Genomic DNA, 26,561 nt, shown 5'->3' on the forward strand with positions numbered 1-26,561 from the left:
CCCTTCTCCCTGGGGTAGCATTGCCCAGGACAGAGGGTTGGTTAAGAGGCAGCTGTTTATAGGAGGCAAGTGCTAGAGCGTGAGAGAGCAGAGCTTAGCCACGTGGCCTGAGGTGTCCACACACGTGCACCTGGAACAGAGCCGGGGGTGAGACGAGAAGCTGGGTAGGAGTAGGGGCTTGCAGGGCCTGCTCTCTCCACTCCACTTTGTCTGGTACTCGTAGGATGCAGAGAACTCTAGTTTTAAATACGGCCTTTCAGATTTGAATGTTTGTCAAAGTCTGAGGATGGAACATATTTCATTAACAGTTTTGCCAGCTTGATTTATTACTTTTAAATATTTATACTTGTGGCATGTGGGCCTCTATTTGTTCTCATTTTGATCTTGGACCTGCGAAAGTTAAGGCCATAGGCACGTTTTGTTAGGTTGGTGCCTACGACTGCTTCTTTTAGATTTGAACTAACATTATATAAAAATCGAGGGATTTTGCATGAAAACCATGATTTATAGCATCCCTTGAAGAAAGGGCTGGCCACTTCAATGCAACATTCTGTACTCAATCATCCTTTGGGATTAAAAAGTGGCAACCTTCTTTTATGGGTTGGCCAAGACGTTCGTTCGTATTTTTCTGTAAGATAGCTCTAGTAGCGCTTAGTTGTCTTTAACTCCATTTGAAACAATTTTGTTAGTTGTATTGTGACAGCTGTCATATCAGCGTGCATTTAAAAAAAACTTATCAAAATTGGTGAATTTCTGTGTAGCCATTTTAGTATTGAAGATGGAAGAAAAAAAGCAACAATTTCAGCATATTACACTTTATTATTTCAAGAAAGGTAAGAACGCAAATGAAATGCAAAAAAAAAAAAAAAAAACAGATTTGTGCAGTGTATGGAGAAGGTGCTGTGACTGATCAAACTTGTCAAAAGTGGTCTGCGATGTTTCGTGCTGGAGATTTCTTGCTGGATGATGGTCCACAGTTGGGTAGACCAGTTGAAGTTGATAGTAATCAAATCGAGACATTAATTGAGAACAATCAATGTTATACCACGCAGGAGATAGCTGACATACTCAAATATCCAAATCAAGTGTTGAAAATCATTTGCACCAGCTTGGTTATGTTCATTGCTTTGATGTTTGGGTTCCGTGTAAGTTAAGCGAAAAAAAACCTTCTTGACCATATTTCCGCATGTGATTCTCTACGGAAACGTAACGAAAATGTTCTGTTTTTAAAACAAATTGTGATGGGCGATGACAAGAGGATACTGTACAATAATGTGGAACGGAAGAGATCCTGGGGCAAGTGAAATGAACCACCACCAACCGCACCAAACGCCGATCTTCATCTGAAGAAGGTGATGTTGTGTATATGGTGGGATGGGAAGGGAGTCCTCTATTATGAGCTCCTTCTGGAAAACCAAACGATTAATTCCAACAAGTACTGCTTCCAATTACACCAACTGAAAGCAGCACTCGACGAAAAGCATCCAGAATTAGTCAACAGAAAACGCATCATCTTTCATCAGGATATCGCAAGACTGCATGTTTCTTTGATGACCAGGCAAAAACTGTTACAGCTTGGCTGGGAAATTCTGATTCATCCTCCGTATTCACCAGACATTGCACCTTTGGATCTTTACAAAATTCCCTTAATGGAAAAAATTTCAATTCCCTGGAAGACTGTAAAAGGCACCCGGAACAGTTCTTTGCTCACAAAGACAAAAAGTTTTGGGAAGGGCTTCCCTGGTGGCGCAGTGGTTGAGAATCTGCCTGCCAATGCAGGGGACACGGGTTCGAGCCCTGGTCTGGGAAGATCCCACATGCCGCGGAGCAACTGGGCCCGTGAGCCACAACTACTGAGCCTGCGCGTCTGGAGCCTGTGCTCCGCAACAAGAGAGGCCGCGATAGTGAGAGGCCCGCGCACGGGGATGAAGAGTGGCCCCCGCTCGCCGCAACTGGAGAAAGCCCTCGCACATAAACGAAGACCCAACACAGCCAAAAATAAATAAATAAATAAATAAATAAATTTATAAAAAAAAAAAAAAGTTTTGGGAAGATGGAATTATGAAGTTGCCTGAAAAATGGCAGAAGGTAGTGGAACAAAAAGGTGACTATGTTGTCCAATAAAGTTCTTGGTGAAAATGAAAATGTCTTTTATTTTTACTTTAAAACCGAAGGAACTTTTTGGCCAACCCAAATCGATGGGGGTTGGGGGATGGGGGGCAGGATTGTCTGTTTGGCCACCTTCAGTGGTTTAAGGTAAAGCTGCCAGCTGGACCTGTGTAGCCAATGTCCTGTTTTCTGTGCAGCTATTTGACCAGGCTCATACCGCTCCCTTATGTTACCACCTACCTGTCCTGGCAGGCATCTGAGCACAAGACACCTGAGTTGAAGAAACCTTAAGGTATTAGCTGAATCACCTCACCTAAAATTAATCTAACTGAGCTTGTTTTGTGAACAAATAAGTCTGATGTGATGTGATTGAAGATATAACCCCTGGCCACACAACTCTCTCACTTAAGACAAGAACATGCTGTAATCGCTTGAATTGAGAGAGAAGTCTCTTTAACTCTCCATCTTCCTCTGGTTAAGGGCACACTGGATGAGCAGTTAGTTAAAGTGGTCCTTCCTGACTGTGCTCACAGAAAGAAGATTACCCCCTTAAAAAGCCTTGTTGAAAAATAATGAATTCGAACAATGAGAATATCATTTGTATCCTCGTGTTGGAATCTCAGTCTTTAAAAGAAGGGCAATGCTGTTTGTGCTTCCGTGTGACAATATTTTTTCTGGATGTTGAAAACTCTAGGGTGACTCTAATTTCAGTTCAGATCAGAAAGCACCAAGATATGGTTTATGAAAGCAAAATTAATGATGGCCTCAACATCCCTTCTTGGTTTTTTTCTCCTCATCATGTATTAATCTGCTGGGGATTGTTCTACATGTTCAAATACGAAGTATGAATTGCTGTTAATATGCTGTTGCCAGGTTAAAGTACTAGAGAATGTGAAGATGTCAGAAAACAAATCCCAGAGAGAAATGAAACACTGTTTTCCCTAGCTTACAATTACCATACAAATAGACTCCTTCTGAATTTAAATTACAATGACAAAAAAAATATCCTTTACATTCACTTAAACACACTGACAAGAATGGAAGGGCAGGAGCTGCACACTGCAGTTCTGGGGCTATTATCACCATTTCTACAGTTTCACATGCAAAAACACAATCAGACAACACACTCTCACTTTGAAACTTGGAAAGTATCGTGTTGCAAAACATTACGGCAGACGACATTTCTTGAATTAAAAGCAAAAATCTGTTATCTTCAACCACAGGGAAAAGTTATTATAAACAACGTATGGAAAAATCTAACAAGCACGCAGAGAGAGAAGTGGAAAAAAAATGACAATTTCTCTAAGTGCAGTTGTAAATGTTTCCAGGATCAAAAGCTTAACTTTAGAAATGCCCGGTTGCATCCTACTATCAGTTATCTCAGGATGCGAAGGCTATTTGCTAAGCAACAACATGTCCAGAGGTGGCTTTGAAATGGCTTTGGTATAGAGCATGAAACACCCATGACTGCACAGGGGAAACGCTGTCTTTAAATAGATGCTTGGCAAGGCAAATTCCCATCCAAACCCAGCACAGTGGGGAAAGGATGTGTAACAGGCAAGAACCAAATCTGACTACATGTTGGATCTGTTTCTTTTACTTTAACCTTTGCTTCCTGTTGCTTTTGTTCACTAAAAGGAAGCTGTCTATACACAATGGCCTGCCTCAGGGAACCCTGCCCCTCTGCCTGAATGTTAAACCAAAGTGCCTTTGTTCAGGGAAACATCCTGGCCCTGCCCACCTGTGAATGGCTTCAAGAAAGAAGATATGAACACATCCCCTCCCGGAGGCTGGCCATTCCAGGGGACAATTGCAAATCTTATGGCCTTTTTACTTTACTTCACTTGCTCACCTCCTCTCCCTCTCTGTGCTATAAAAGAAACTGGCATCCAAACCCCAATAAGATGGTTTTTCAAGAGACACTAGTCTGCCATCTTCTTGGTCTGCCAGCTTTCCGAATAAAGTCGTATTCCTTGCCTCAGCACCTCGTCTCCAGATTCATTGGCCTGTCGTGCGGCGAGCAGAGCAAACTTGGTCTCGGTAACAGACGCACCTGGCCGCCTCTGCTTCTACACCTTCCTGTATAGGTCTTTTCTCTCCTTGACACCTGCACATTTTAAAAATCAAGTTCACATCGTCCCTACTCCCTAGCCTTTTGGTTTGGAAGGTATAATGCATGGCCTCTCGACAGAGAGAGTACAAATTTGGACCTCCTTATTTGTAACCTCTCAGAGTAAGAATTCTGGCAAATTTATTCTCTCACTAATTTATCCAATCATTCATTTATTTATTCAACAAATAATTTACTAAACATCTACTACTTGCCAGTCACTGTTCAAGACAGAATATACAGGGGTCAACAAACAGACAAAAGCCCTGTCTTCCTGGAGCCTCCATTCTAGTGGGGAAATAAAGAAGAAGCAAAATAAACAGGTTACAGATATACTCTGTTAGACAGTGGTAAGTGTTTACGAGAGAAATAAAGCAGGGAGGGGCATAGGAAGAATTGGGAATTGCAGTACTAGATGGGGTGGGCAAGGAAGGCTGCTTTAGAGGGTGGCACTGGAAGAAGGAACTAGTGAGCCAATCATGCGGGGGATCAAGGGGAAAAGCATTCCAGGCAGCAGGACCAGAGGGGGCCACAGCCCAAGGGCAAGAGTGTGCCCAAGTGCACGGGTGACAGAAGGCAGGCAGTGGGGAGTGGGGCATGGAGGGGCAGACGGGAACCCATCAGAACCATCCTTAGAGGCCAAGGGAAGAACTCGTGCTTTGACCCAGCAAGACCGAACTTTTTTGAGCATCTGTGGCACAGTGAACGTTAATTACAGCACATGCCTCTGACAGTTCAATAAGACATGGGCACGGTGTCTGGCTCACCTCATCTCAAAACCTGTCGGAAGGGAGTTAGTTGCTCCACTGCCATAAGATCCAACCACAAGAATGACCATTCCCGCTCAAACAGGAGCTCCCTGAGGGCTGAGGTGGCCGGCTACTCCTTCCTGCCCCCAGAGGAGGGCGCTGCCCATCGAAAGCACCAGGAGTCTTTGTCAATTCTGGGAGCTTTCCTGGTTGGGGACAGGACTCTGGGAACCTCTACTAAGGGTGACGACTCTGCTAAAGGCCCAGGTTTCACAGTGTGATTTACTTCCTGGGTTGGAGGAGACAGGTCAGGTGATGACAGTCCGTTTGTACTAGGGCATGTTTGATTTGTGGTTAAAACAGATCCGTGGCTCTACATTTACTTTTTAAAAAATGTTTTACTGAAGTATAGTTGATTTACAATGTTGTGTTAATTTCTGCTGTACAGCAAAGGGATTCAGTTATACATATACATATATTCTTCTTCATATTCTTTTCCATTATGGTTTATCACAGGATATTGACTATGCTTCCCTGTGCTATGCAGTAGGACCGCGTTGTTCATCCATCCTATATATAATAGTTTGCATCTGCTAATCCCAAACTCCCACTCCATCCCTCCCCCACCCCCTCCCCCTTGACAACCACAAGTCTGTTCTCTGAGTCTGTTTCTGTTTCAGCTCTACATTTAGTTTTGAAAGGATACCAGCTTCTCCTCACCAACATCCTTTTAGAAATGTATTCACTTTAATGTTTAGCTGAGGACTGTATACCCCAAACAGAACCATCTGAGATTCTTCTTTCCACAAGAGGCCTGACACCAGGGTTCAGGCATGCTCCTCCAGTGCATGGAAATATTGGTTTACAGTCATTCTTGTCTTGACAAAGAACCCAGGAGGCAGGGGAAATTAAAGCTATTTATGGGTAAGGAGCCATTTGTTCAGTAGGGATCAATAAAAATGACATGAAGTACTGCAAAAATTGTAACAAAAGTCTGAAGACCCTGCCTATCTTAAGGGATGACGTGTTATTCCTTTTGCACTCCCAGGGCCTAGCACAGCACCTGACATGGAGAAGGTTTTCCATATGTGTTTGCTGAATTAATTAATTCATAATTATTACATAAGTCAAGGCACAACAATATCATCAACTCATGGAAGGCCGGAAAATACTGAATTTAGTTACGATGAATTTATGACACAGACCAAACCCACAGGTACACAACACGCTGCTTCCAATATTTTGTTGCTAATGAGGTTTATAGACATCTGGCTGTAATTTTATCACAACCCCTTTCTTTATGTTAACTCTCAGTACAATGGTTGGCCTTCCTCAAAAATAAAGGATCTAAGTAAGATTGCTTAGTAACCGAGATTTGTCTGCTGCTTTTGATTCTCAGGTATAAAATTCTAATTCTAGAGAACTTTTCTATAGGTGGCCTAGGTAGACTTTCATCTTGTAAAAGAGGTTATTCTAAACCTATCATAGATAAAATATGTGAGAGTTTTAATACTGTGATGCATCATATAAATTACAATTATGATTGCAATTATTATTATATCTATTAGCAAAGACCAACTCCCATTTTCCTCCTGTTTATGAAAGTAAAAGGCATTTCCCAAATAATTACCTGCTTTCCCCGCTCCACATGTCAAATCACATTAAAATCCAACATATTAGAAGGACAGCATCACAGAGGTAGGAGGTCACTGTGACATTGTTTTAACCATGCCCACACCTTTAACCATTTCAGTTAATGTTAAGACCTGGCACAAAATTGATTCTGCAATTCCCAAAGCACTTTGATAACCTAGGATTAACTGATTTTAAAAAAGACTAAGGACCACTTAATTTTCTTTTGTGAACACTTATGAAATTTCCAGGACTGTGCACATTCTGATGACTTGTAGACTGTGTCAATATAAAATTTCTTTCGATTCCTCAGAGGCAACTGAATCCAAAGATGACATTTTGAAAATAGTTCAAATGTCAAATGGAAGTTTAAACAAAAGCAATTAGTCAGGAGAATTTCAACCATGGTTGGACTTCAGAAAAGTGTAAGTGCTTTTTGCTACAAAAGGAGTTCAGAAATCCCTGAGCAATGTTAATAAATGATACATATTATCCAAAGCATGTATTTTCTTCCTCCCTCCCTCCCTCCCTCCCTCCCTTCCTTCCTTCCTTCCATGTTTCCTTAGAGCATCTGCTGTGTGTAAAGCACTGTTACTGGAATGGAAAACAACTCCCTATTTCCCACTGTACCCTGGTGCCTACTGCAGTGTCTGGCACACAATAAGGGCTCAATAAACAACACTGAATGTTGAATAAATGAACAAGTAAACAAATGATAAGTAAGAAACACCCCTTTCTACTCTGAAGACTTTTGTTTTCTTATAATACAAATGCCAGCACATTTCTTATACTATGAACAGCCTAAAAAAAGTAACAGAACATTTACTTGGCTTTGCTTGCTTTTGCCACAGATCGCTTGGATGCTAGAGACCAGAAAACCATACCAGAAGAAAACTAGAAATCGCCTCAGAGATTAGCTAATACGAATCCAAGTAGGCAGTGAAAAATGAAGTTGCATAATTGTAGGGAAAGCCTAGTAACTGTGACCTATGTCAAAAAAAAAAAAAAAGAAAGAAAGAAAGAAAAGAAAAAAAGAAAATCATCCAGAATGCTGTGATATACGAGGGTACTTACATTTAAAAAAAAAGTATAGCATGGTTTCCTTTAGGACAAGAGGACATCAAGCAAGAACAATGCTTTGAAGGTACATGAACAGTTTGAAGGGACAGAAATTACTGGAATAAAAACGTTCTCCCTCAGTCAACAGGGAAAGCTTCAGAGCTCATAAGGTTTATGTGACAGGAGTTTCATGAAAAGAAACCTCCCTTACCATCTTACCATCTATGATTAATTTTGAAAATAAAGTGGGCTTTGAAAATAATTTGTTTCCAACAATTTGCTTTTACTGGAAATGGACCAGAATCGTACCGTCCCACATGGTGTTTATACAGAAGCGGCCTCTTCACCAAAGCAGTCAGTCCAGGAGAGGAGCAAAAACGGCCCTGTGATCACTGAAATTAATGCCACAAAGCCTGTTACTGATGCTGTGCACTTGTACTCTGTGGGAGGGGTCTTCAAGGTCACCCTTCAGAGCCTGGTGATTCTCAACCTACTTACTATTCGAATCCCTTATGTATATGATGTCTCAGCAGATGAGAAGTATCAAATTAGAAGACAGAGCCCTGGGAGAGAGAGGCATGCTGATAACAGAAGCCAGTGCTGTCAAGCTGAGCTTAAGTGAGGAAGCCCAAACAGTAGTACATTTGATGGCCCCAGACAACCATTAAGATTCCAGAGGGAAATCCTGTATCCACGACAGACTACGTAATTCGCAGGGCCCAGTGCAAAATGAAAGCACCAAGCCTCGTGTTCAAAAATTATTAAGCATTTCCAGATAGTGCCAGCAGAGCATTAAACCATACAAGTGGCCCTTCTGAACATGGGCCTTAGGTAACTGTCTGGGTTTTAGGCCCATGAAACCAGAACTGCTGGTATCATCATGTTCAGCATACTACGCGTGCCGAGTTGAAAGACGCATTTAATACACTTTAGAAAGTGATCCAGAAACACAGGTGTTTTATTGTAGTTTTGGCACTTAAAGATTTTTTTTTAATTGAAGTATAGTTAATTTATAATGTTGTGTTAGTTTCAGGTGTACAGCAAAGTGATTCAGTTATATATATATATATATATATATATATATATATATATATATATATATATATTCTTTTTGAGATTCTTTTCCATTATAGGTTATTACAAGAAATTGAGTATAGTTTCCTGTGCCCAGTAGGTCCTTGTTGTTAACCTATTTTATACATAGTAGTGTGTATATGTTAATCCCAAACTCCTAATTTATCTCCCCATCCCGCCGCATCGCTATCCCCTTTGGTAACCATAAGTTTGTTTTCTATGTCTGTGAGTCTATTTCTGTTTTGTAGATAAGTTAAAGGGTTAAACTTCAGTTACGTGGGAAAACCACTTACGTGTAATTCCTCTATCTTGGGAGGTACTAGATATGACTAAAATTCCAACATGTAACTTCAATAACAAGCTCCAGATTCAGCCTCAAACACGGGTTTTCCCTTTGTTATAAAGTGGTTTTTTGTCTTGTAAAAACAGCCTTTTGTTCTTTTAGGGCTGAGAAGTTTCCTATTTCTTTGTGTTCCTCCCACACCTATGCACAGAGTCCCAAATCCACAAAGGCGTATTAAATCAGAGAGGAATGAAAACACAAAATAACTTAAGCCATTTACTAATTATGATAACCCAGCAAAGCATTGATAGAGATCTACTGAAACCATCTCTGGTATTTCTAAACATATGCATGTAAATATAAATCCACCAGGTATATTTGATTAACTATAAAAGTGAGACTTTGGAGACTGATTATCAAAGCCCACTTTACATTGAAAATCATTTCATTGGACACTAAAAACACTTAAATACAAAATTATAGAAATATGTCTAAATCTAGTTTCATAATAAACCATTTTAATAAATAACCCTATTTCCCGTGCATGAACATCATGTCTTCAGAGAAAAGCATTTCTCACTGTGACAGAAAACAATTTAACTGAGTAAAAAAATGAACAATTTAGTATGTACATAGCCAAGATAAAGTATGTCTTTATAAAATAGGAAATTTTACAGAGAAGAGAAATTAACTTAAGTGGTGGGAGGTAATATTGGATTTGTCTTCCTTAACTGAAGTATCTGTAATGGCAACATATTTAAAAACGGTGCACGGGCAAGGGCTCAGCACTTTCTGCCTGTAACAGTAAGTTTCTAAAGTGATGGATTTATTTTACATCTCCTCACTCATGATCTCAGATGTTTTCCTTCCGAAAATAACCTATAAATATTATAACCATTTATTATTGCCGGAAAAATGTCCCATATAAGCCCTTAATATTATTTACTTAATCTATTCGTTTTAAAGCTGTGTGACAGCAGCAATGAATGACAGCTGATGGTGAAATAATTCTGCACTATGAGATCTGAAAGAGTAGGGTTCTTGTTTTATCATCCTTGGACCCTCTATGCCTAGCACAGTATACTGGTGTACAGTAAGCACTCGTAAAAAAATGAACATTTAGTATATATCTGATACCTTCAAGGCATTTAATCAGACTGATTCTTCGTCAATTTTCAAGAAAGGATTCTTTATAAAGCACATTTTGATGAAAGTCAAGGATGTTGAATGCATTTAATAGTAACTATGATAGCTAACATTTGTTGAGCGCTTCATATGTACAAGGCTTAGCTAAGTGCTTTATAAAATACATTGATCTGTTAAATCTTAGCAACAACTGAGTTAGTATCCCCATTTTCCTGATGGACAACCTGATCCATAAGAGGTTAAGAAACTTGTCTATCACCATAAGGTTAGTATGTGAACGAGATGGGGCGCCAATCCAGGAAGAATCCATGCTTCTCATGGGTGTACTTGGCGAATTTCACAGAGTGAAACTCTGAGAAAACAGGTGGTTATCATGCACATCTTGTTCAAAAGATTAAGGATAAATGGGGTGGTCTAAAACAGGATAATTTGCTTTTAACAGAATTGTTGGCAAATTTTCCTATGGAACACTACAGATAAAATTTAAACCAGAAAATATCCATCTAAGGACTATTAATAAAGAGAGACAGGGCTTAATCCAAGCACATGCTGGAGACCACAGATATTTTAGGTCATGACCCACAGAATTTCACAAATAAAAGATGAAAAGCGATGGTCAACATTCAAGCTAATGTAGATGAAAAATCCCAGCAATAATGTGACTTATAAAGACAAACGCCTTTCTCTGATTTCTCCCCTAATTACTAAATCTAAAGGCTTCTTCTAGGCTTTAACCTTTGTGCACAACCGACATTAGAGAACATTTCTTTTTTCTTGAGCCTCTCTCCTGACTTGGTTTCCACAGCAACAGTCTTTTATGGTCCTTTCATTTACGAAAGAGACACCTATATCAAACTTTAATGGAAAAAGTACGTATTATTACTGCAGGGTACATTAGAGAATCTGAGGGCAAAGAGAACAGCTGAGTGTCACTAACACCTGGACCAGCCATTGGAAAGCCTTCAGGGTCAAGCCTATCAGAGCCTGTCTGTCTCTCCCTCAGCTGCTTCATGCCCACAGCCTCTGTCTTAGTCCGTTTGGACAGCTCTAACAAAATATCATCAACTCACTGTTTTATAAACAACAGATTTATTTCTCACAATTCTGGATGATGGAAGTCCAAGATCAAGATGCGGCAGATTCGGTGTCTGGTGAAGTCCCACTTCCTGCATCTTTTGGCTGCATGCTCACATGGCAGAAGGGGAGAGGGATCTCCCTGAAGTTTCTCTTATAAGACACTAATCCTATTCATAAGGGCTCCATCATCATGACGTAATTACTACCCAAAGGCCTCACCTTCAAATACTACCACATCAGTGACTGTTTCAACATATGAATTTTAGGGAGACACAAACATTCACCCACAGTTGTCAGGTTTACAACTCTTCAATTCCACCCCCACTAGAGATTATCTCTGAATCCCAGCAATAAATTCCTGGGAGAGAGAATCTTGGTCCCAGTGTCAAGGAGGGAAGGATTGGGGGTCAGTACTCAGAGAAAAGGAATGATGTGGGCTACACAGATATCTCTAATGTTATTTATAACAAGGTATCTTCTCTGTGAGATTTCAAGCCTGATGCTCCTTTTCACTACACCCCGAAGACTGTCTTCACCTCTTGTGTTCACCTCTTCTCGGAGTTACCAAGTTCCAGTTAACTGTATTTCTGTTCTGTCTCTCCTATCAGTCCCCTTCTTTTCTTCCCTTCAATGTCACTGTCACTTAAAGACTCAAAGACTTAATCATACAATACGGATGCCAAATTAGCTAAAATAAACTCCATACATATGAAGACAATATCACTTTACATTTACTGAGAATTTACTACGTGCTAAATGCTTATTAACGTACTTTACATATATTAACTCATCTAATCTTGGTGGCGAGCCAGTTCATTAGTTAATGAACTTATCCCCATTTTCACAGTGGAGTAAACTGAAGCTCAGAGAGGTTAAGTAATGTGTCCAACATCACACAGCTAAGAAGTGGTAGCGCTGGGATTCAAATGCAAAGACGTCTGATTTCAGTGTCCAATCTCTTGGACGCTACTCCTTGTGGCTTCTTTCCTCCCAGTGTTATTATGAAGCCCGACCATGATAATGAATGGCAAAGTGCTAAACAGACATTTGTCCTTGTGCTATGATAATGAATGGCAAAGTGCTAAACAGACATTTGTCCTTGTGCTATTAAGTAACGAGACTACTATCAGTAACTCACCACAGGTTGGTTTTGTAATTTTATTGTTAGATTTCCATATGCTTTCCTAGAATAATCTACCTCAACGTGAATAAAATTTATGGATTTTTAAAACACTTGTTCATTTTTATAAGAATGTCGAGAAACTAGGAACAAAGTCATTTAAAAATGACAGCGAATACCAAGACCAGACTATAAAGTAGCAACAATACTAAAACTGGACTTTGGGTTCTCAAGGTCAATGGTGAAACTACACTTCATCCTGTATTTACTTTTCAGGTAGAAACTTCCAGTGCTTTGAAAGAAAAGTGCTTCCAGAGAATCCACTTTAAATGATTGAAAAGTGACAAAATAAATGAGACTCTGATGAGATTCTGATTTATGAAGCACACCAATGACATTCAGTAGTAAGTTCCACATGGCCTTATGAGTTACATAAAAATACTCCCACAATTGGCCCTGTGGGGCATGAGAGCACCAGCCAGGGATGATCTTTCAGGAGTCCTGAAATGATTATAGCAACTCAGTGCCACACAAATCTCTCAGCACGTCCCCTATCCCTTTTATTTATTTATTTTTAAAATTTTCATTGGAGTATAGTTGTTTTACAGTATTGTATTCGTTTCTACTGCACAGCAAAGTGAATCAGCTATACATATACATATATCCCCTCTTTTTTGGATTTCCTTCCCATTTAGGTCACCACAGAGCATTGAGTAGAGTTCCCTGAGCTCTACCATAGGTTCTCTCATTAGTTATCTATTTTATACATAGCATCAATAGTGTATATACTATCCCTTTTAGAACTCCCCACATCATTAAACTTAACCAGATCATAAGTACTGCAAAACAAACAAAAACGACCTATCTAACTAAAGCCTGGATCGACTAGTGCAAATACTGCTAAAATTCTTAGGTTCCACCATAAGAGATATCATATGATATTTGTCTTTCTCTGTCTGGCTTACTTCCCTTAGTATGATAATCTCTAGGTCCATCCGTGTAACACTTATATATGGAATCTAAAAAAAAAGTGATACGAATGGATTTACATACAAAACAGAAACAGACCCCCAGACATAGAAAACAAACTTACGGCTACCAGAGGCAAAGGCGAGGGAGGGATAAATGAGGAGTTTGTGATTAACAGATACACACTACTATATATAAAATAGATAAACAACAAGGACCTACTGTAGAGCACAGGGACCTCTACTCAGTATTTTGTAATAACCGAGAAGGGAGAAGAATCTGAAAATATATATATATGTATGTATAACTGAATCACTTCGCTGTACACCTGAAACTAACACAACATTGTAAATCAACTATACTTCAATAGGAAAAAAATCTGAACAATATAATAAAAAAAAAAAACTGGAAAAAAAACCCTGCTAAATTCTTAACATTTGGTATAGTAAGAAGAGCACAACATACTAGGAATCCTTGGTTATGCCAACCACCCTTACTCCCTCAGGAGAACTCAAGCTTCCCACCTGTGCCCTTGGACTGCCCCTTGCATAGTTTCCAGGGCCTGCCGTAAAGAAGTACCACAAACTTGGTGGTTGAACACAACAGAAACTTCTTCTCATACAGTTCTGGAGGCTAGAGGGTGAAAATCAGGGTGTCAGCTGGGCCATGCTCCCTCTGAAGGCTCTAGGGGAGAACCTTTCCTTGTCCTTTCCTGTCTTCCGGTGGATGCTGGGAATCCTTGGCATTCCTTGGCCCGTGGCAGCATGCCTTCAATCTCTGCCTCTATCTCCAGCTTCCCATGGCCATCTTCCCTCTGTGTCTGTGTCTCTGTGTCCAGCAGTCCTTCAATTAGAGTCCACCCTAATGCAATAGGACCTCATTTTAACTTGATTACATTTACAAAGACCTTATTTCCAAATAGGGTCACATTCATGGGTACAGGGGGATTAGGACATCAACATGTCTTTTGGGGGGACCCAATTCAAGTGTACAATCATCGAAAAGAATTCCCTGAGCACCACAGTCCTCAGATCATTAATGCATTCATTGAGTTGCTCACGTTTTCACTTTCAATGGCATATGTCTTTAGCATTGGGGACCATTAATCAGAGCAATCCTAGTTCTGTATGACCAGCTGGGTGACCTTGGGCAGGTCACCAAGGTGCCCAGAGGCCCAGTTTCTTCCCAGGACTGTGGTGAGAGCTAAATTAGATAATATGTGAAAACACAGGTCTGGTTCGGGCACAGAGCAGACCTGCACTCTGGCTTCCCTGGCTTAAGGTTCCTCTTCCCACCTTTCCATCACCCCTGGGAGGGAGGGGGCACACACCAGGGAGTATCCAGGAGTCCCCCTAACAATGTCGGGGAAGAATGAAGAGAGGCGGGCAGTGGTTTCAATTAAAATTCACTGTTTCTCTCAGAACAGAAGAAAGTAATAAACCAAGGCAGTAAATTACTGCTGTGGAATTAATGCCCAGATAAAAGAAATAAAAGGGAAATTTACGACCTTAATCAATCTCCTTTTTTCATATATACATATAACTCCATCATCTGCTTTATTTACATGACTCTATCACCCTCCCAAATAATTCTCAGTAATTTCCAGCAGCAGCTACGCCTGCAGCTGAGCCCCCAGGAGCAGGCTGGGTATCTACCGGAAATCTAGGAACACCGCCCCTCTCTCCCACCCCTTCTCAGTGGGCTAGAGGACATGGAGGAGCATGGAGGCCCAAGCAATACCACCAGCCACACAGAATGAGCAGCTTACATCCCCTCGGGGAGGCGCCCCTGAGCCACCTGCATGCCCAGGGTCGGTTCCCAGCCAGGCATCTCTTCCCTCCGGCTCCTGTCTGTTCAGTCTTCCCTCCCTTTTACCCAAGTTCCTCATACCTGCCTGGAATTCAATTTTATAAAAGTCAAGACCTGAAACTCTTTTTTTCCAAGTAACAGTCATATTAACTCAAAGATCCGAATCTGTTTCTCATGAACGCTGTTGCCTAATTTGCAGACTTCTCCATCGAAATGTGACTCAATTTGGGGGTCAAAGTTTTCTTTCCTATTACTGATGGTGGCACCAGTTGGCAAAGTCTTCACAACCTATGGGGTATCCAAGGATGGTGATCTGAGACACTGGTCTAAGGCCCCACAAATCTACCAGTTCCCTGGGGCTTCTAAATGAACACTGCATACTTACAAGGGATGCCAAAGACCTCAGAGAGCCTTAATCTAGATACAGGACTGCAGACTCCCCAGCTGAGGGCAAAAGCATTTTTTTTTTTTTCTTTTTCACTCCCTTTTATTCCAGGGAAGTAACAATCCTCATATTTATGTCAGAAGGCTAACATTAAGCAGGAACAGGATTTGGAGCTACTTAAGTATTTCAAGGGAATAAACTCTGGGACCCTCAAAATAACCCCTTGACGCTGTTTTCTGAAGAACGCTGTGCAAAACCGACTTTGATGAGAATTCTGTCCAAACACTCAGAGTTGAGAAAACAATAACTTCCTCCACTTTCATTCTGTTGGAAGTTTTGTTATTGTTTTGTTCTTTTTTTGCTAATGGATTTGATTTCAAATATTCATAAAGCCTTTAAAATACATAGAACCTGGAGTGAGAGGGAAGTGAGAGGCAGCTTTCGATTTCTTCCCTTTTTATTTTACATCATTTGATTATTGTTAATAATATATATTTGCATCTGTTTCTATATATAGATATACGCACACAAGCACTTTTTGAAAATGTTAACAATACCACCACACCTCCCTAATTAGTTACTCATTTTGTAGGGTGTTTTGTTAAGGGCAAGTGAAATAGAGTCTTGGAAAATATTCCACATTAGTTCGGTGGTTTTCAACAGGGGCAATTTTTACCCCAGGGGATGTTTGACAATGTCTGGACCTATTTTGGCTGTCACAACTAGGGGAAGGGGCACTACTGGCATCTCGTAGAGGCCCAGAAATGTTGCTAAACATCTTATAATGCCTAGCACAGCTCCCAAAACAAAGACTGATCCAGTCCAAAATGTCGAAAGTATTGAAGTTGAGAAACTCTGAACTAGGTATTTACATTCACAACCAGCATTCAAAAAAAAAAAAAAAAAATCAAGCCACAGGAAGGCAGAGCCTCACTCCACTCTAGGTGAAAGCACGTTCTCCTTTGCAATGTCCCCCTCTGCACCCTCAGAACCCCCCCCACCCCCAGTCCACACTTATGAGTTGATCAAATGGGGAAATGCACAGTCTCCCCAGTGACACAATGACACAGTGCAGAAAAGTTCCCTTTGTCCTTGTTCATGTGAAGCACATTCACAGGGATGCAAAGGTCACTGCTGAATTTAAATAACCTCCTGTGATAAATCTGCATGAGGCCGATTTGTTCTACTGGACGCGTTGGATTAAATGAACACAATTTCATGTTCTATAGGACAAGGCCTCCTTTCATGGCTGAAAGAAGGAGCGAGGGTGATTTACAGTTTCATACGTACTTATTCGCTAAATTATCTGCTTTGTGCCTGGACTTATGAATATCAACTCATCATCCCGCGGTCATTTCTACCCATTCAGGAGAATTTAGCTTTCCATTAGGAAGGAACAAGGAACAAGAGACTGTAACAAGAGATTTCTGCAATGTTCACTTGAAAGAAAAATCATCAATATTTGTCCCCTTGTCCTTCACCTTGTGTGTTTTTTTCTTTTTAATCTCTGATGTTATAACATAAAGCCAGGCCTCCTTCTGTTTTCCAGGAAAAGGTGGTTTGTTAAGCAGATTATCTCCAAACAGAGCTGGACATCAACAGAAGGCTTAGCTTACTTATGATACCAGATTATTTTTAAGCACCACTCTCTTATGAGCCATCGCTCTTTTTATAATGATAAACTAATATCAAATGTTTGTTGATTCATTAAAGTATTTCTGAATTCCATTTAGCAACAGATTCTGCTTAATGTTATATATTTGGAAGCAAGAGAAGTGTATCCAAACATTAATATAACCCAGATTTTTTTATTAACCACAAGTCTTAGGTATCACAATGTTTTTGCTCATGGACCATGAAAGAGACAGGATTTTCATTTTTCTCTACTTCATACACCTGAAACTAACACAACGTTGTAAATCAACCACACTCCAGTAAAATTTAAAATAAAAGAGTGTATGGATAAATTACAAAGTTGGCTACCTTGTCCTCAGGTCATCTCTCAGCACTGTGTTACCTCCCTCTTTCGTTTCTCTTTGGATACTGAAGTCTAGAGTCTTGCTAACCCAGTTTTCAGCAATGTCAGCATCACATAGGAACTTGGTAGAAATGCAAATGATTGAGCTCCATCCCAGGAATCCGTAGTCTAACAAGCTTGCCAGTCGATCATCATCATGCTGAAATGTGGTCTAGATTTTTCTCTCTCTGTTACTCCTCCAGGTAACACTTACCGGCTTCGTCTTATACCGTACACTGAAAGGCAAGCTGATATTATTTATTTATTTGTTTGTTTGTTTGTTTATTTTTGGCCACGCAGTGTAGCAGGTTGGATCTTAGTTCCCCAACCAGGGATCGAACCCATGCATGCCCCCTGCAGTGGAACCAGAAAGCACGGAGTCTTAACCACTGGACCGCCAGGGAAGTCCCAAGCTGCTATTATTTAGAGTTGGTTAAAAAACTAATGACATCCAATATTTTAATAAGTTATCCCTCCTCTTTGTATAGGGAAAAAACGTCTAAGCCCAAGGGAATCAATCGTTAAGGTTAGGCTTTGAGGTATTCCTACAGCACACATGCTTTTGAAGAGGTTCACTTTCTGTCAGCTCCCCTAAGAAGAGGAGAGGGCAGCAACTCTTCCTACACATAAGTATACTTTGGTCAGGTTAATCCCAAGAGGCTCACACAAAGTGAAAGCAAGCTGAGCTTCACCTCAGCTCAAATATAGGTGGCAATGCCAGCAGTCAGAGCATGGACCAAAGGGAGACATCACAACTGCAGGAAAGAATTTAGAAAGCCCATGCCCTGGCTAGTCCATCGTCAAAAGGTCTGGATTAAGTAAGGCTCACTTCCAGAGACACAGGCTCTCAACACAGCATACCCTAATCCTGGATCTATGTTTAACAGAGGCAAAGGAAACAGAGGCAAAATTAGGTATGGTTTTTCCCTCTAAAAAGTTATTTTATTAGGCCTCTCAAAAGGAAGATATAAGACCCAAGGCTTTTAAAAATCTAAATATCATCAAACAAGAATAAAAGAGATGTGCATAGTTGCTACTTCTAATGTCTTCCAACACTCCAGACATTTATGAGTCTTTTAAAATTCCTTTCCTAATGATATAAAGCCTCTCCAACTAGCTCAAGTAGCAATGGATGGGCTTTCAAGGTCAGCTTAACTTGTTCAGTCCCTGGGTAATTTTCTCGCTTCTCTCTTTGCAGACTGACCCATTCTTCAGGGCCCATTTCAGGGGTCTGCAAAGTCCTCACACCATCCTCTCTTACTCCAGCTGGCACTGAACTCTGCCCCACCCAGACATGTTATCCTGTTCACAACTTATATTCCACAGAATTTGACCATTTATTTTTTATAAACTGCCTTACATTCTTGCTAAAGTGTGTAGTATGTGTGATGGCCCTATTTTTCCCATGAGCATAAATTCCCTGAATGCAGTAATGTCTTATACTTCTGTTCTATCACCCATCCCACCAATACCTGGGGTCTAGAACAGCAGTGGCACACAGTAGTGCACAATACACTTTATAAAACCCCGTGGAAGGTTCCAGTGCTACACACTGATTAGGAAGGAAAGACATCACCGCCTTTCAAGTATGTCTCGTTTGCAGCAACATGGCTATACCTAGAGATTATCATACCAAGTGAAATAAATCAGAGAAAGACAAATATCATATGATAGCACTTACATGTGGAATCTTAAACAAATGATACAAATGAACTTATTTACGGAACAGAAACAGACGCATAAACATGGAAAACAAACATGGTTACAAAAGGGGAAAGGGGGGGGATAAATTAGGAGTTTGGGATTAACAGATCCACATTACTATATATAAAACAGATAAACAACAGGGTCCTACTGTATAGCACAGGGAACTATATTCAATATCTCGTAATAACTTATAATGGAAAAGAATCTGAAAAAGAATATATATATATATATGTATGTATAACTGAATCACTTTGCTGTACACCTGAAACTCAGACAACATTTTAAATCAACTATACTTCAGAAACAAAGACAGTGGGGTTCGGGAGAAGTGTGCTTGCGACTCACACAAACTTGACTCTAGTGGGGAAAACAGGATGATTAATAATAATAAAAACAACAATATTTATCGAGTGCTCCAGTAAATGCTGGCATGCTGGCGCTGTGCCAAATGGTTCCCATACCGCAGACATGACTACAAAAAACATTCTGAAATCCTAGAGGAACTTCCCACACCTGTTCCCCAGTTCAGCCTGGATGACCACTCAGCAGCCAGCTTGGATTTCGTTACAAGTGCTGGAAGGAAGCATTTAAGTTCCTGCTCACCCGGAGAGACAGGTGAACACCAGCCTGCTGGGTGTCTCCCGCTCAGAGCACGTGGGTAGGACTCCCGTTACTGACTAGCTAAGGCCCGCGCATGCCGGAAGCTGCCTTTGATTGAAATCACCTGTTCAGCCTGGAATTAATCAAGGGTTCTCTGTTCAGGCCAGAAAGGACCTCAGAGCATTACAGCTTTTGTTTTCCTTCTTAAGCCACAGGAATTACTAAAGAAAGTCCACAGACTACTGACTCTTAAGTGATTTTAGATCTGGTAGGAAAAAAACAAAAACAAAAACAAAAAACAGTTCTTTAGGTAGAGAGCAGAGAGTTCACTAGAGAAATCTCTCTCCCTTTCTGGGTCCCGGATATCTGTTATCTGCTGCAAGCTGTGGACCCTAAGTATTGACATTATTCGAGTTCGCATTAATCACGTTAATCTTTCTTTATTATGTAGCACATTGCCAAAGCAAAATGGAACTCTATAAATTTCGGCTCTACCACAGAGGAAGGAATGAAAGGTCAGTTTACCAGAGTCCACAACCAGTGGAAAAAATCTAAAGCATAAATATTACCTAAATATGCCAGTTAGGTACACCTCCCCCTTCATTCCTGAAAAATGTTACATTAACATAACTATTGCAGACCAAGGACTTTAGAGAGACAGGAAGTGTGCCACAAATTGAACCATCTCTTTGGAGAGCTTCTGGAATCCGATAGAAATTGCTCCATAGGCAGCATTATATTTAGAGCAACAAGCTTAACAAGGGTTGCACCAGGCTCGTGGTTCTGCGAAGCTCAATAGAAATAAGAATAGTAATAACACGATTCTTCTAGAACTTTGTAGTTCACCAATGGCCTTCAAACATATCATGAATTCAGACTCCTTGAGCAACTCATATGAAGTAAGCAAGGTCATTTGCATTTTCCAGGTAAGAATCTGAGGTCCGAGGAGATTAACTGATGTGCCTGTAATCAGAGTTACAGCGATCAGGATGGGGTATCAACTTTCTTTGCACAGTTTCACTGTGCCAGGCACCGTGGTAAAGCATTTTACTTGAGGACCGCTTTATGCCTTGCAACTATCCTTTCTCACTAAAAACCGAAGTTCAGAGAGGTTCAGTAACCTGCCCAAGCTCACAGAGCCCACAGAGTGTCTGATTTAGTCTCTGTTTTCCCTGCTGTGTTTGATGGTGTTTCCCAGTTAGGAGTGCAGAGCAAGGGTTTGAAAACCAGGACTTCTAATCCCAAATGCTACCCTCCTCCATGAAACACTCCCTAACTACCACTCTTGCCCACCCCATATTGAGTGAAACTCCTCTACCATAATCAATTATTGCAACCTTTCACTCTATCATAAATATTCGTCAGTTTAGTAATTTCACGTACCTTGGGTCCCTGATAGGCTTGGGCCATCTCTTAAGTTTATAACTCTCTCCATAAGATCCTGTTTGGAAACTAGTAGGCACAATAAATGCTTGGTGAATGACTAAATGGGTAAACAAGATCCAGTGTTTTCTTGTTGTGTGTCTGAGAATTACAAAGTGTGCTATATGTTCCTTTTAGACCATTAGAAAAGTTGGTCTAAAATGTCATTCCTGGCACAAATCCTTTTTAAAAATCTACAGCTAGGACAGAGAAATTATACATATGATCAAGGCTCTTATGTAATACAGTCCAAATTTCGATAATACAGGAATATCTGAAAATCCAAGGGCAAACTTTTCAAAGCTAGATAAAAGACAGCTTTAGTTTCATGAGTCTCCACGTTCTTCTCTGCAAATACTGCGTGGTCTATGGTCTTCACTTCCAGTCCACATTCCTCCCTGTGACATTTATTCTTTCTTTAATTTCAGCCATGAGTGGAGGAAGAGACCAGTTGACATTGCCCTTGTGCAGTGTCTTTTGTAAAAGAGGGTGCTGGGTTCACTCTTACTGAGTCAAGTGCCAATGGAATCAAGAGGGAGGGTTCGGAATATGACTTAAGACTGGGATGTTTCGGGCTCCACAGGGGCTGTGAAATGTGAAGACGTCTATGCCCTCAACTTCTTTCCTGTGACTTTTTTTGTCTTTGTTCTTTTTCCCTCTTGACTTTCTCAAGTATCTGAATTCATTTCTCTGTCACCATATTACACAGAGCTCTTGGCTACAGTGAGAAAGTGAATCAGGAGGGTGGGGGTCCTCACATGCATGGGAGGCTCCCCGTACTTAACAGGGTGCTGAAAGGATGGGCGTGGCTCCAGCTCTCTGAGTCTTCTCCTTCAAGTTCAAGGACGCCTGAATCAGACACTGATAGCTGATGACCACTCTCTGTCTTCTAATGAAATTGAAGTCAGATCCTGATTCAACACTATTCAAATGTTAAACTCTGCTTAACAAAATGACTGACCCACTCATAATTAGAAAAAAATCAATAGTTTCAAAAATTCCCTTGGCATTCTCTTTAAATTATGTTAATGGCAATCTGGCATTTATAAAACGCTTGGCGTCAGTTATATGTTTCTACTTGAACAAACATGAGCAGGAGAAATAACTATCAACTGGATCAGTACTTTGTTAGGAAAGTGGGGCATGTCCCAGCCAACAAACATCAATCACCTAGCCTAACTTTTGACCAATATCAACTCACCCAGAGTGAGATAGCTATAGTATCTTTATTACATTCTTCTACATTTCAATTAATTAAAACTCTATCCATCACAACTCTCACTGAGTGTTTTACCTGCTTGTTCAGATCTAAAAGAGGCAAATCACAAGAAAGCAACAAACTTCTGAGATTTACTCTGCAAAGCACTTTTTTCCAGTGTATGTACTTGTCTCAGAATGCATTCAACCAAACTCCACACCTGCCCTTTCTGGTCCTTAGTCAACAAGTTAAGTTTTCCGTGCACTCTCTAGAAACTTTTTAAGCAAAAACCAAGAAAATTAAAATGTGTATGTTTTACGTAAAGATTTAGATACTGGAAGTTCTACTAAACATTGACATTTCATTGATGGGTAGTACAGAAATCACAAAACATCTGGGGCTTAAAGTTAAGGCTTTAAGGAGATTATTTATGGCGTGCTGGACTAAGGCCAAGCAAGGGAGAAGTTCCTAGAAAGAGAGGTGTGACAAAGCCAGCTACCCATGGAACCCAGCATGGCCCAGGTTACTCTCTCCCAAGATAGAGAAAGGGGGCAGCTGGCTCTCTGAATGGCTTAGGAGCCATGTTTTACAATTATGAGTAAAGCAAATCTAAGGCTTCCTGTGAAAGCCTCCGATTTCTATTAGATCACTTCACCTCAATGTCAGTTGAAATGAAAACATACCAAACCAGAAAGGTAAAACGCTCACCTTTTCAAGCAATTCCCAGAAAGGAGGATGCTGTTCTCCACACAATAAAATAAATAAGAGGGTGTAGCAAGTGTCAGACTCATGAATTTAAAAGGTGGACTAACAACTAAAAAAAGTCATGCGAGCATTCCCTTACCTGTTTTGATGTTGATGGCAAAAAAGTTCTGAGGATTCCCACTTGTAATCCTGTATGTCAGTTTTTCATTGGAACTAGAGTCAGGGTCCTCAGCCTGGATCTGAATGACAGATACATCCTTCGGAGAGTTTTCCATGACAACAGGATAATAAATAGGTTCAGAGGTCAGCGGGGCATTGTCATTCACGTCTTCAATTTCAATGTAGACCTCAATCGTGGAATAGAGTGGAACAACGCCCCGATCTGTGGCGTACACTGTCAGCCAATATGACCCTGTTGTCTCTCGATCAAGGATGTCTGCAGTAGAGATGACTCCTAAGAGAAAGCAAGGAAAGTGTAACTGCTATAGCAAAACAGGAACACATTAAGTCAATCACCCCAAACTGAGGACGGCTGTGCTAAGTGATCTTGGCATATGAAAAAAAAAAAATCCATCACACAAAATTAAATGAAGATGCTTCTCTTTACATCAGAACACTATTTTCTGCAAAACTGTACTAACCAGTTCTTCTACCATTTGAGAAGTATAATTATATTCACAAATACATTATTTGAATTTCGGGGATAGACGTATCTATACACACACACACGCACACACACACACACACACACACACACACACAAACCCACGAGACAGTTGGGAGCAATGGGAAGAGAGTGGGCCAGAGGTCAAAACACTTCCCATGATGCATGGGAAAGCAGTGCACTATCACATCAAAATTTCCATTTGACCTGATATCGAATTGATTTCCCATGCAACAAAGAGCTTTCCCAGGATACATTATTTTGTCTGTTCATTCACAAAAATGAAAAAGACCTTTCAAATGTTCTTTTGCCTGTTAGGATAGAAACTATTTTGCATGCAAAAGTCCAAACCCCCTTGATACTATTTCTCTACAAATCTAATGTCACAGTTATTCCAAAAGAATCAGAGAAGCCGTAAGCCATACCAACATACTTTCTGAATGAGCTCTAGCCCCCTCAAGAACTCTACAGAGGGCACTAAATAAACTCTAAGCCACTTTGAGGGATACTCAGGGACAATCATTTTAAATTAGGAGCAGAAAAATGCCCAGTCTGCTCCCTTCCACCTTTCCCATTTCATGGTTGAAACAAGCACCAACCAGGAAATCAAACATCTGACAGAAAAGCCAAAGAGAAAATGCTGTGCTCTTGAATATCTTTACAGCCCTCACCCAAACCACCAAGGCTATAGAAACTTACTACAGAAACTCTTAAGTACTTTCCACTGTGATGGGAAAACTCTGGGATTCAGCTTATAAAATCTCTAAAAGTAGTCAGGATACACATGGAAGGCGTGTAATTCATGTAAACCTTTATACCCTAAAAAAGATCCATGGAAGGAGTCAAGAAACACTTCTCCAGTTCTGACCTGAATCTTATATCCTCTGTACTCCTGTTGGATTAGGCACATAATATGGCCTGTAGATCTTGCATAAGCAAACTTCCAAGTACAGCACCTGGGAGGGAGGAGGGCATCTTTCCAGAAACAGGCCAGAAAAGTGAAGGTTGCTTGTAATTCAGAACAGCTATACGATTCAAAGGGAGATCGCCCAACTGATGTTGAAGTTTCAGTTCTAAAGTTATCCACCAAAGAACTCTGTAAGCTTTATAATTCTCTCTTATAATGAGGGCATCAAGTCTCAAATGTGAGTACGTAACTTGTCCAAGGTCACACAGCTAGTTGCAGAAGAACTCAGATCTGTCTGCCTCGAATGCTCCAGTTTCAACCTAGACTCCATGACCTACTACCTCTTTGACCCTGTACAAGGTGTTTGAACCAAGCAAGCCTAGTTCTACCACCCATATCTCAGTGCTGTGGTGGCAATCATGTAATTAAATGTATGCCGAGAGTTTGGCAAAATGCTTGCAACACAGTAGATGCTGAGTATATGATAAATCAATATGAATCAAAAGCAATACCCAAAGCCTTGTAAATAGTAACCACCCCCCAAAGCAAGGAACAATCTTGAGAGGAGAGAAGTTTGCGATGGAAAGTCTTGTTAGATATTTTCTTCTCCTCTGGTCATGCGGCATATTGTTGCTTGATCTTTGTGACTTGCCCATGATACCTTTTCATAAAATATCTGGCCTGTTTGGGGAATAGCAAAGTCAGTCCATTAAAAAGAGAACTTAAGAAGGAACAAAATCAAAGAAGTTAGGTCAGCTTTGTCTGTACCTTGCCTGATTACCCACCGTGCGCACACGCACTTGTGCGCACACGCACACACACACAGATTTGTAGTCACAGAATTGCTCTGGGATCCCTGGAAGTCACTGAAATCCCTTTTCTTGGACCTGTCAAACTGGGACAGGCTTTGGACATTAAATGATTTTGAGAAGTCCTTGGATGAAGGGCATCCACTAATGCAAATTAAAATATATGGGTGGAATTTTACTCTATTTTTTAATGAAACATCAGATATGTCCTCTAGAAATTAAAATTCTCTCTCATTAAGATAAAATATGTCTATGGCTATATTTACTCATTAAGTAGAAGTGCAAATGAGTATCTTGGAACATAAGTGTTCAGGCTTCGCTCTCACGATCCAAAAATTTGAGGACAAAATGAAAAGAAGGACTCTGAAATGTGTTGACAATTATTATAAGATTCATCCAAGGCTCCATATTAACTATATTAAACAACAAATGCCCAGTGATAGCATTTTCTCACTTTCTTCAGTGCTTCACAGATAATTATGATCCACGTGGTCACAATTAAAAATGTAAATTCACATGAGCTTTTCTATCAAGCAAAAACTCACTTCTGAGGTTGCCCAAAGACTACCAAAATCATGTTATAAGCCCATAGCTTTGTAACAACTACCATGCATTCTTTATTACTCTTTTTCAATTGAGGCATAATTGACACACAATAAACTATACACATTTAAAGTAAACAATCGGCGTGACTTCCCTGGTGGTCCAGTGGGTAAGACTCCACGCTCCCAATGCAGGGGGGCCAGGTTCAGCCCCTGGTCAGGGAACTAGATCGCATGCATGCCGCAACAAAGAGTCAGCATGCTGCAACTAAAAGATCTCGTGTGCCGCAATGAAGATACGGCATGCCGCAACTAAGACCCGGTGCAGCCAAAATAAATAAATAAAATAAATTTAAAAAAATAAAATCCTCTACAATTTCTCTAAAAGAATTTAAAAATAAACAATTTGTAAGTTTTGACACCCATGAAACCATCACCACCAAGATAAAAAATGTGACCATGACTTCC

General features: G+C 40.4%; 1 protein-coding gene across 2 annotated transcripts in view; it reads right to left on the reverse strand.

The window, feature by feature from the left end:
- Positions 1–26,561, reverse strand: part of FAT3 (FAT atypical cadherin 3) — a 559,291-nt gene that overhangs the window by 363,440 nt on the left and 169,290 nt on the right. For both annotated transcript variants that reach the window (XM_068555275.1, XM_068555274.1), the window contains exon 2: positions 23,311–23,625. In XM_068555275.1, coding sequence (XP_068411376.1) covers positions 23,311–23,625 — 315 coding nt within the window. The remainder of the gene's footprint in view (positions 1–23,310; positions 23,626–26,561) is intronic.

Source organism: Eschrichtius robustus, chromosome 11 (assembly GCF_028021215.1).
Source record: "Eschrichtius robustus isolate mEscRob2 chromosome 11, mEscRob2.pri, whole genome shotgun sequence".
Classification (NCBI taxonomy): Eukaryota; Metazoa; Chordata; class Mammalia; order Artiodactyla; family Eschrichtiidae; genus Eschrichtius; species Eschrichtius robustus.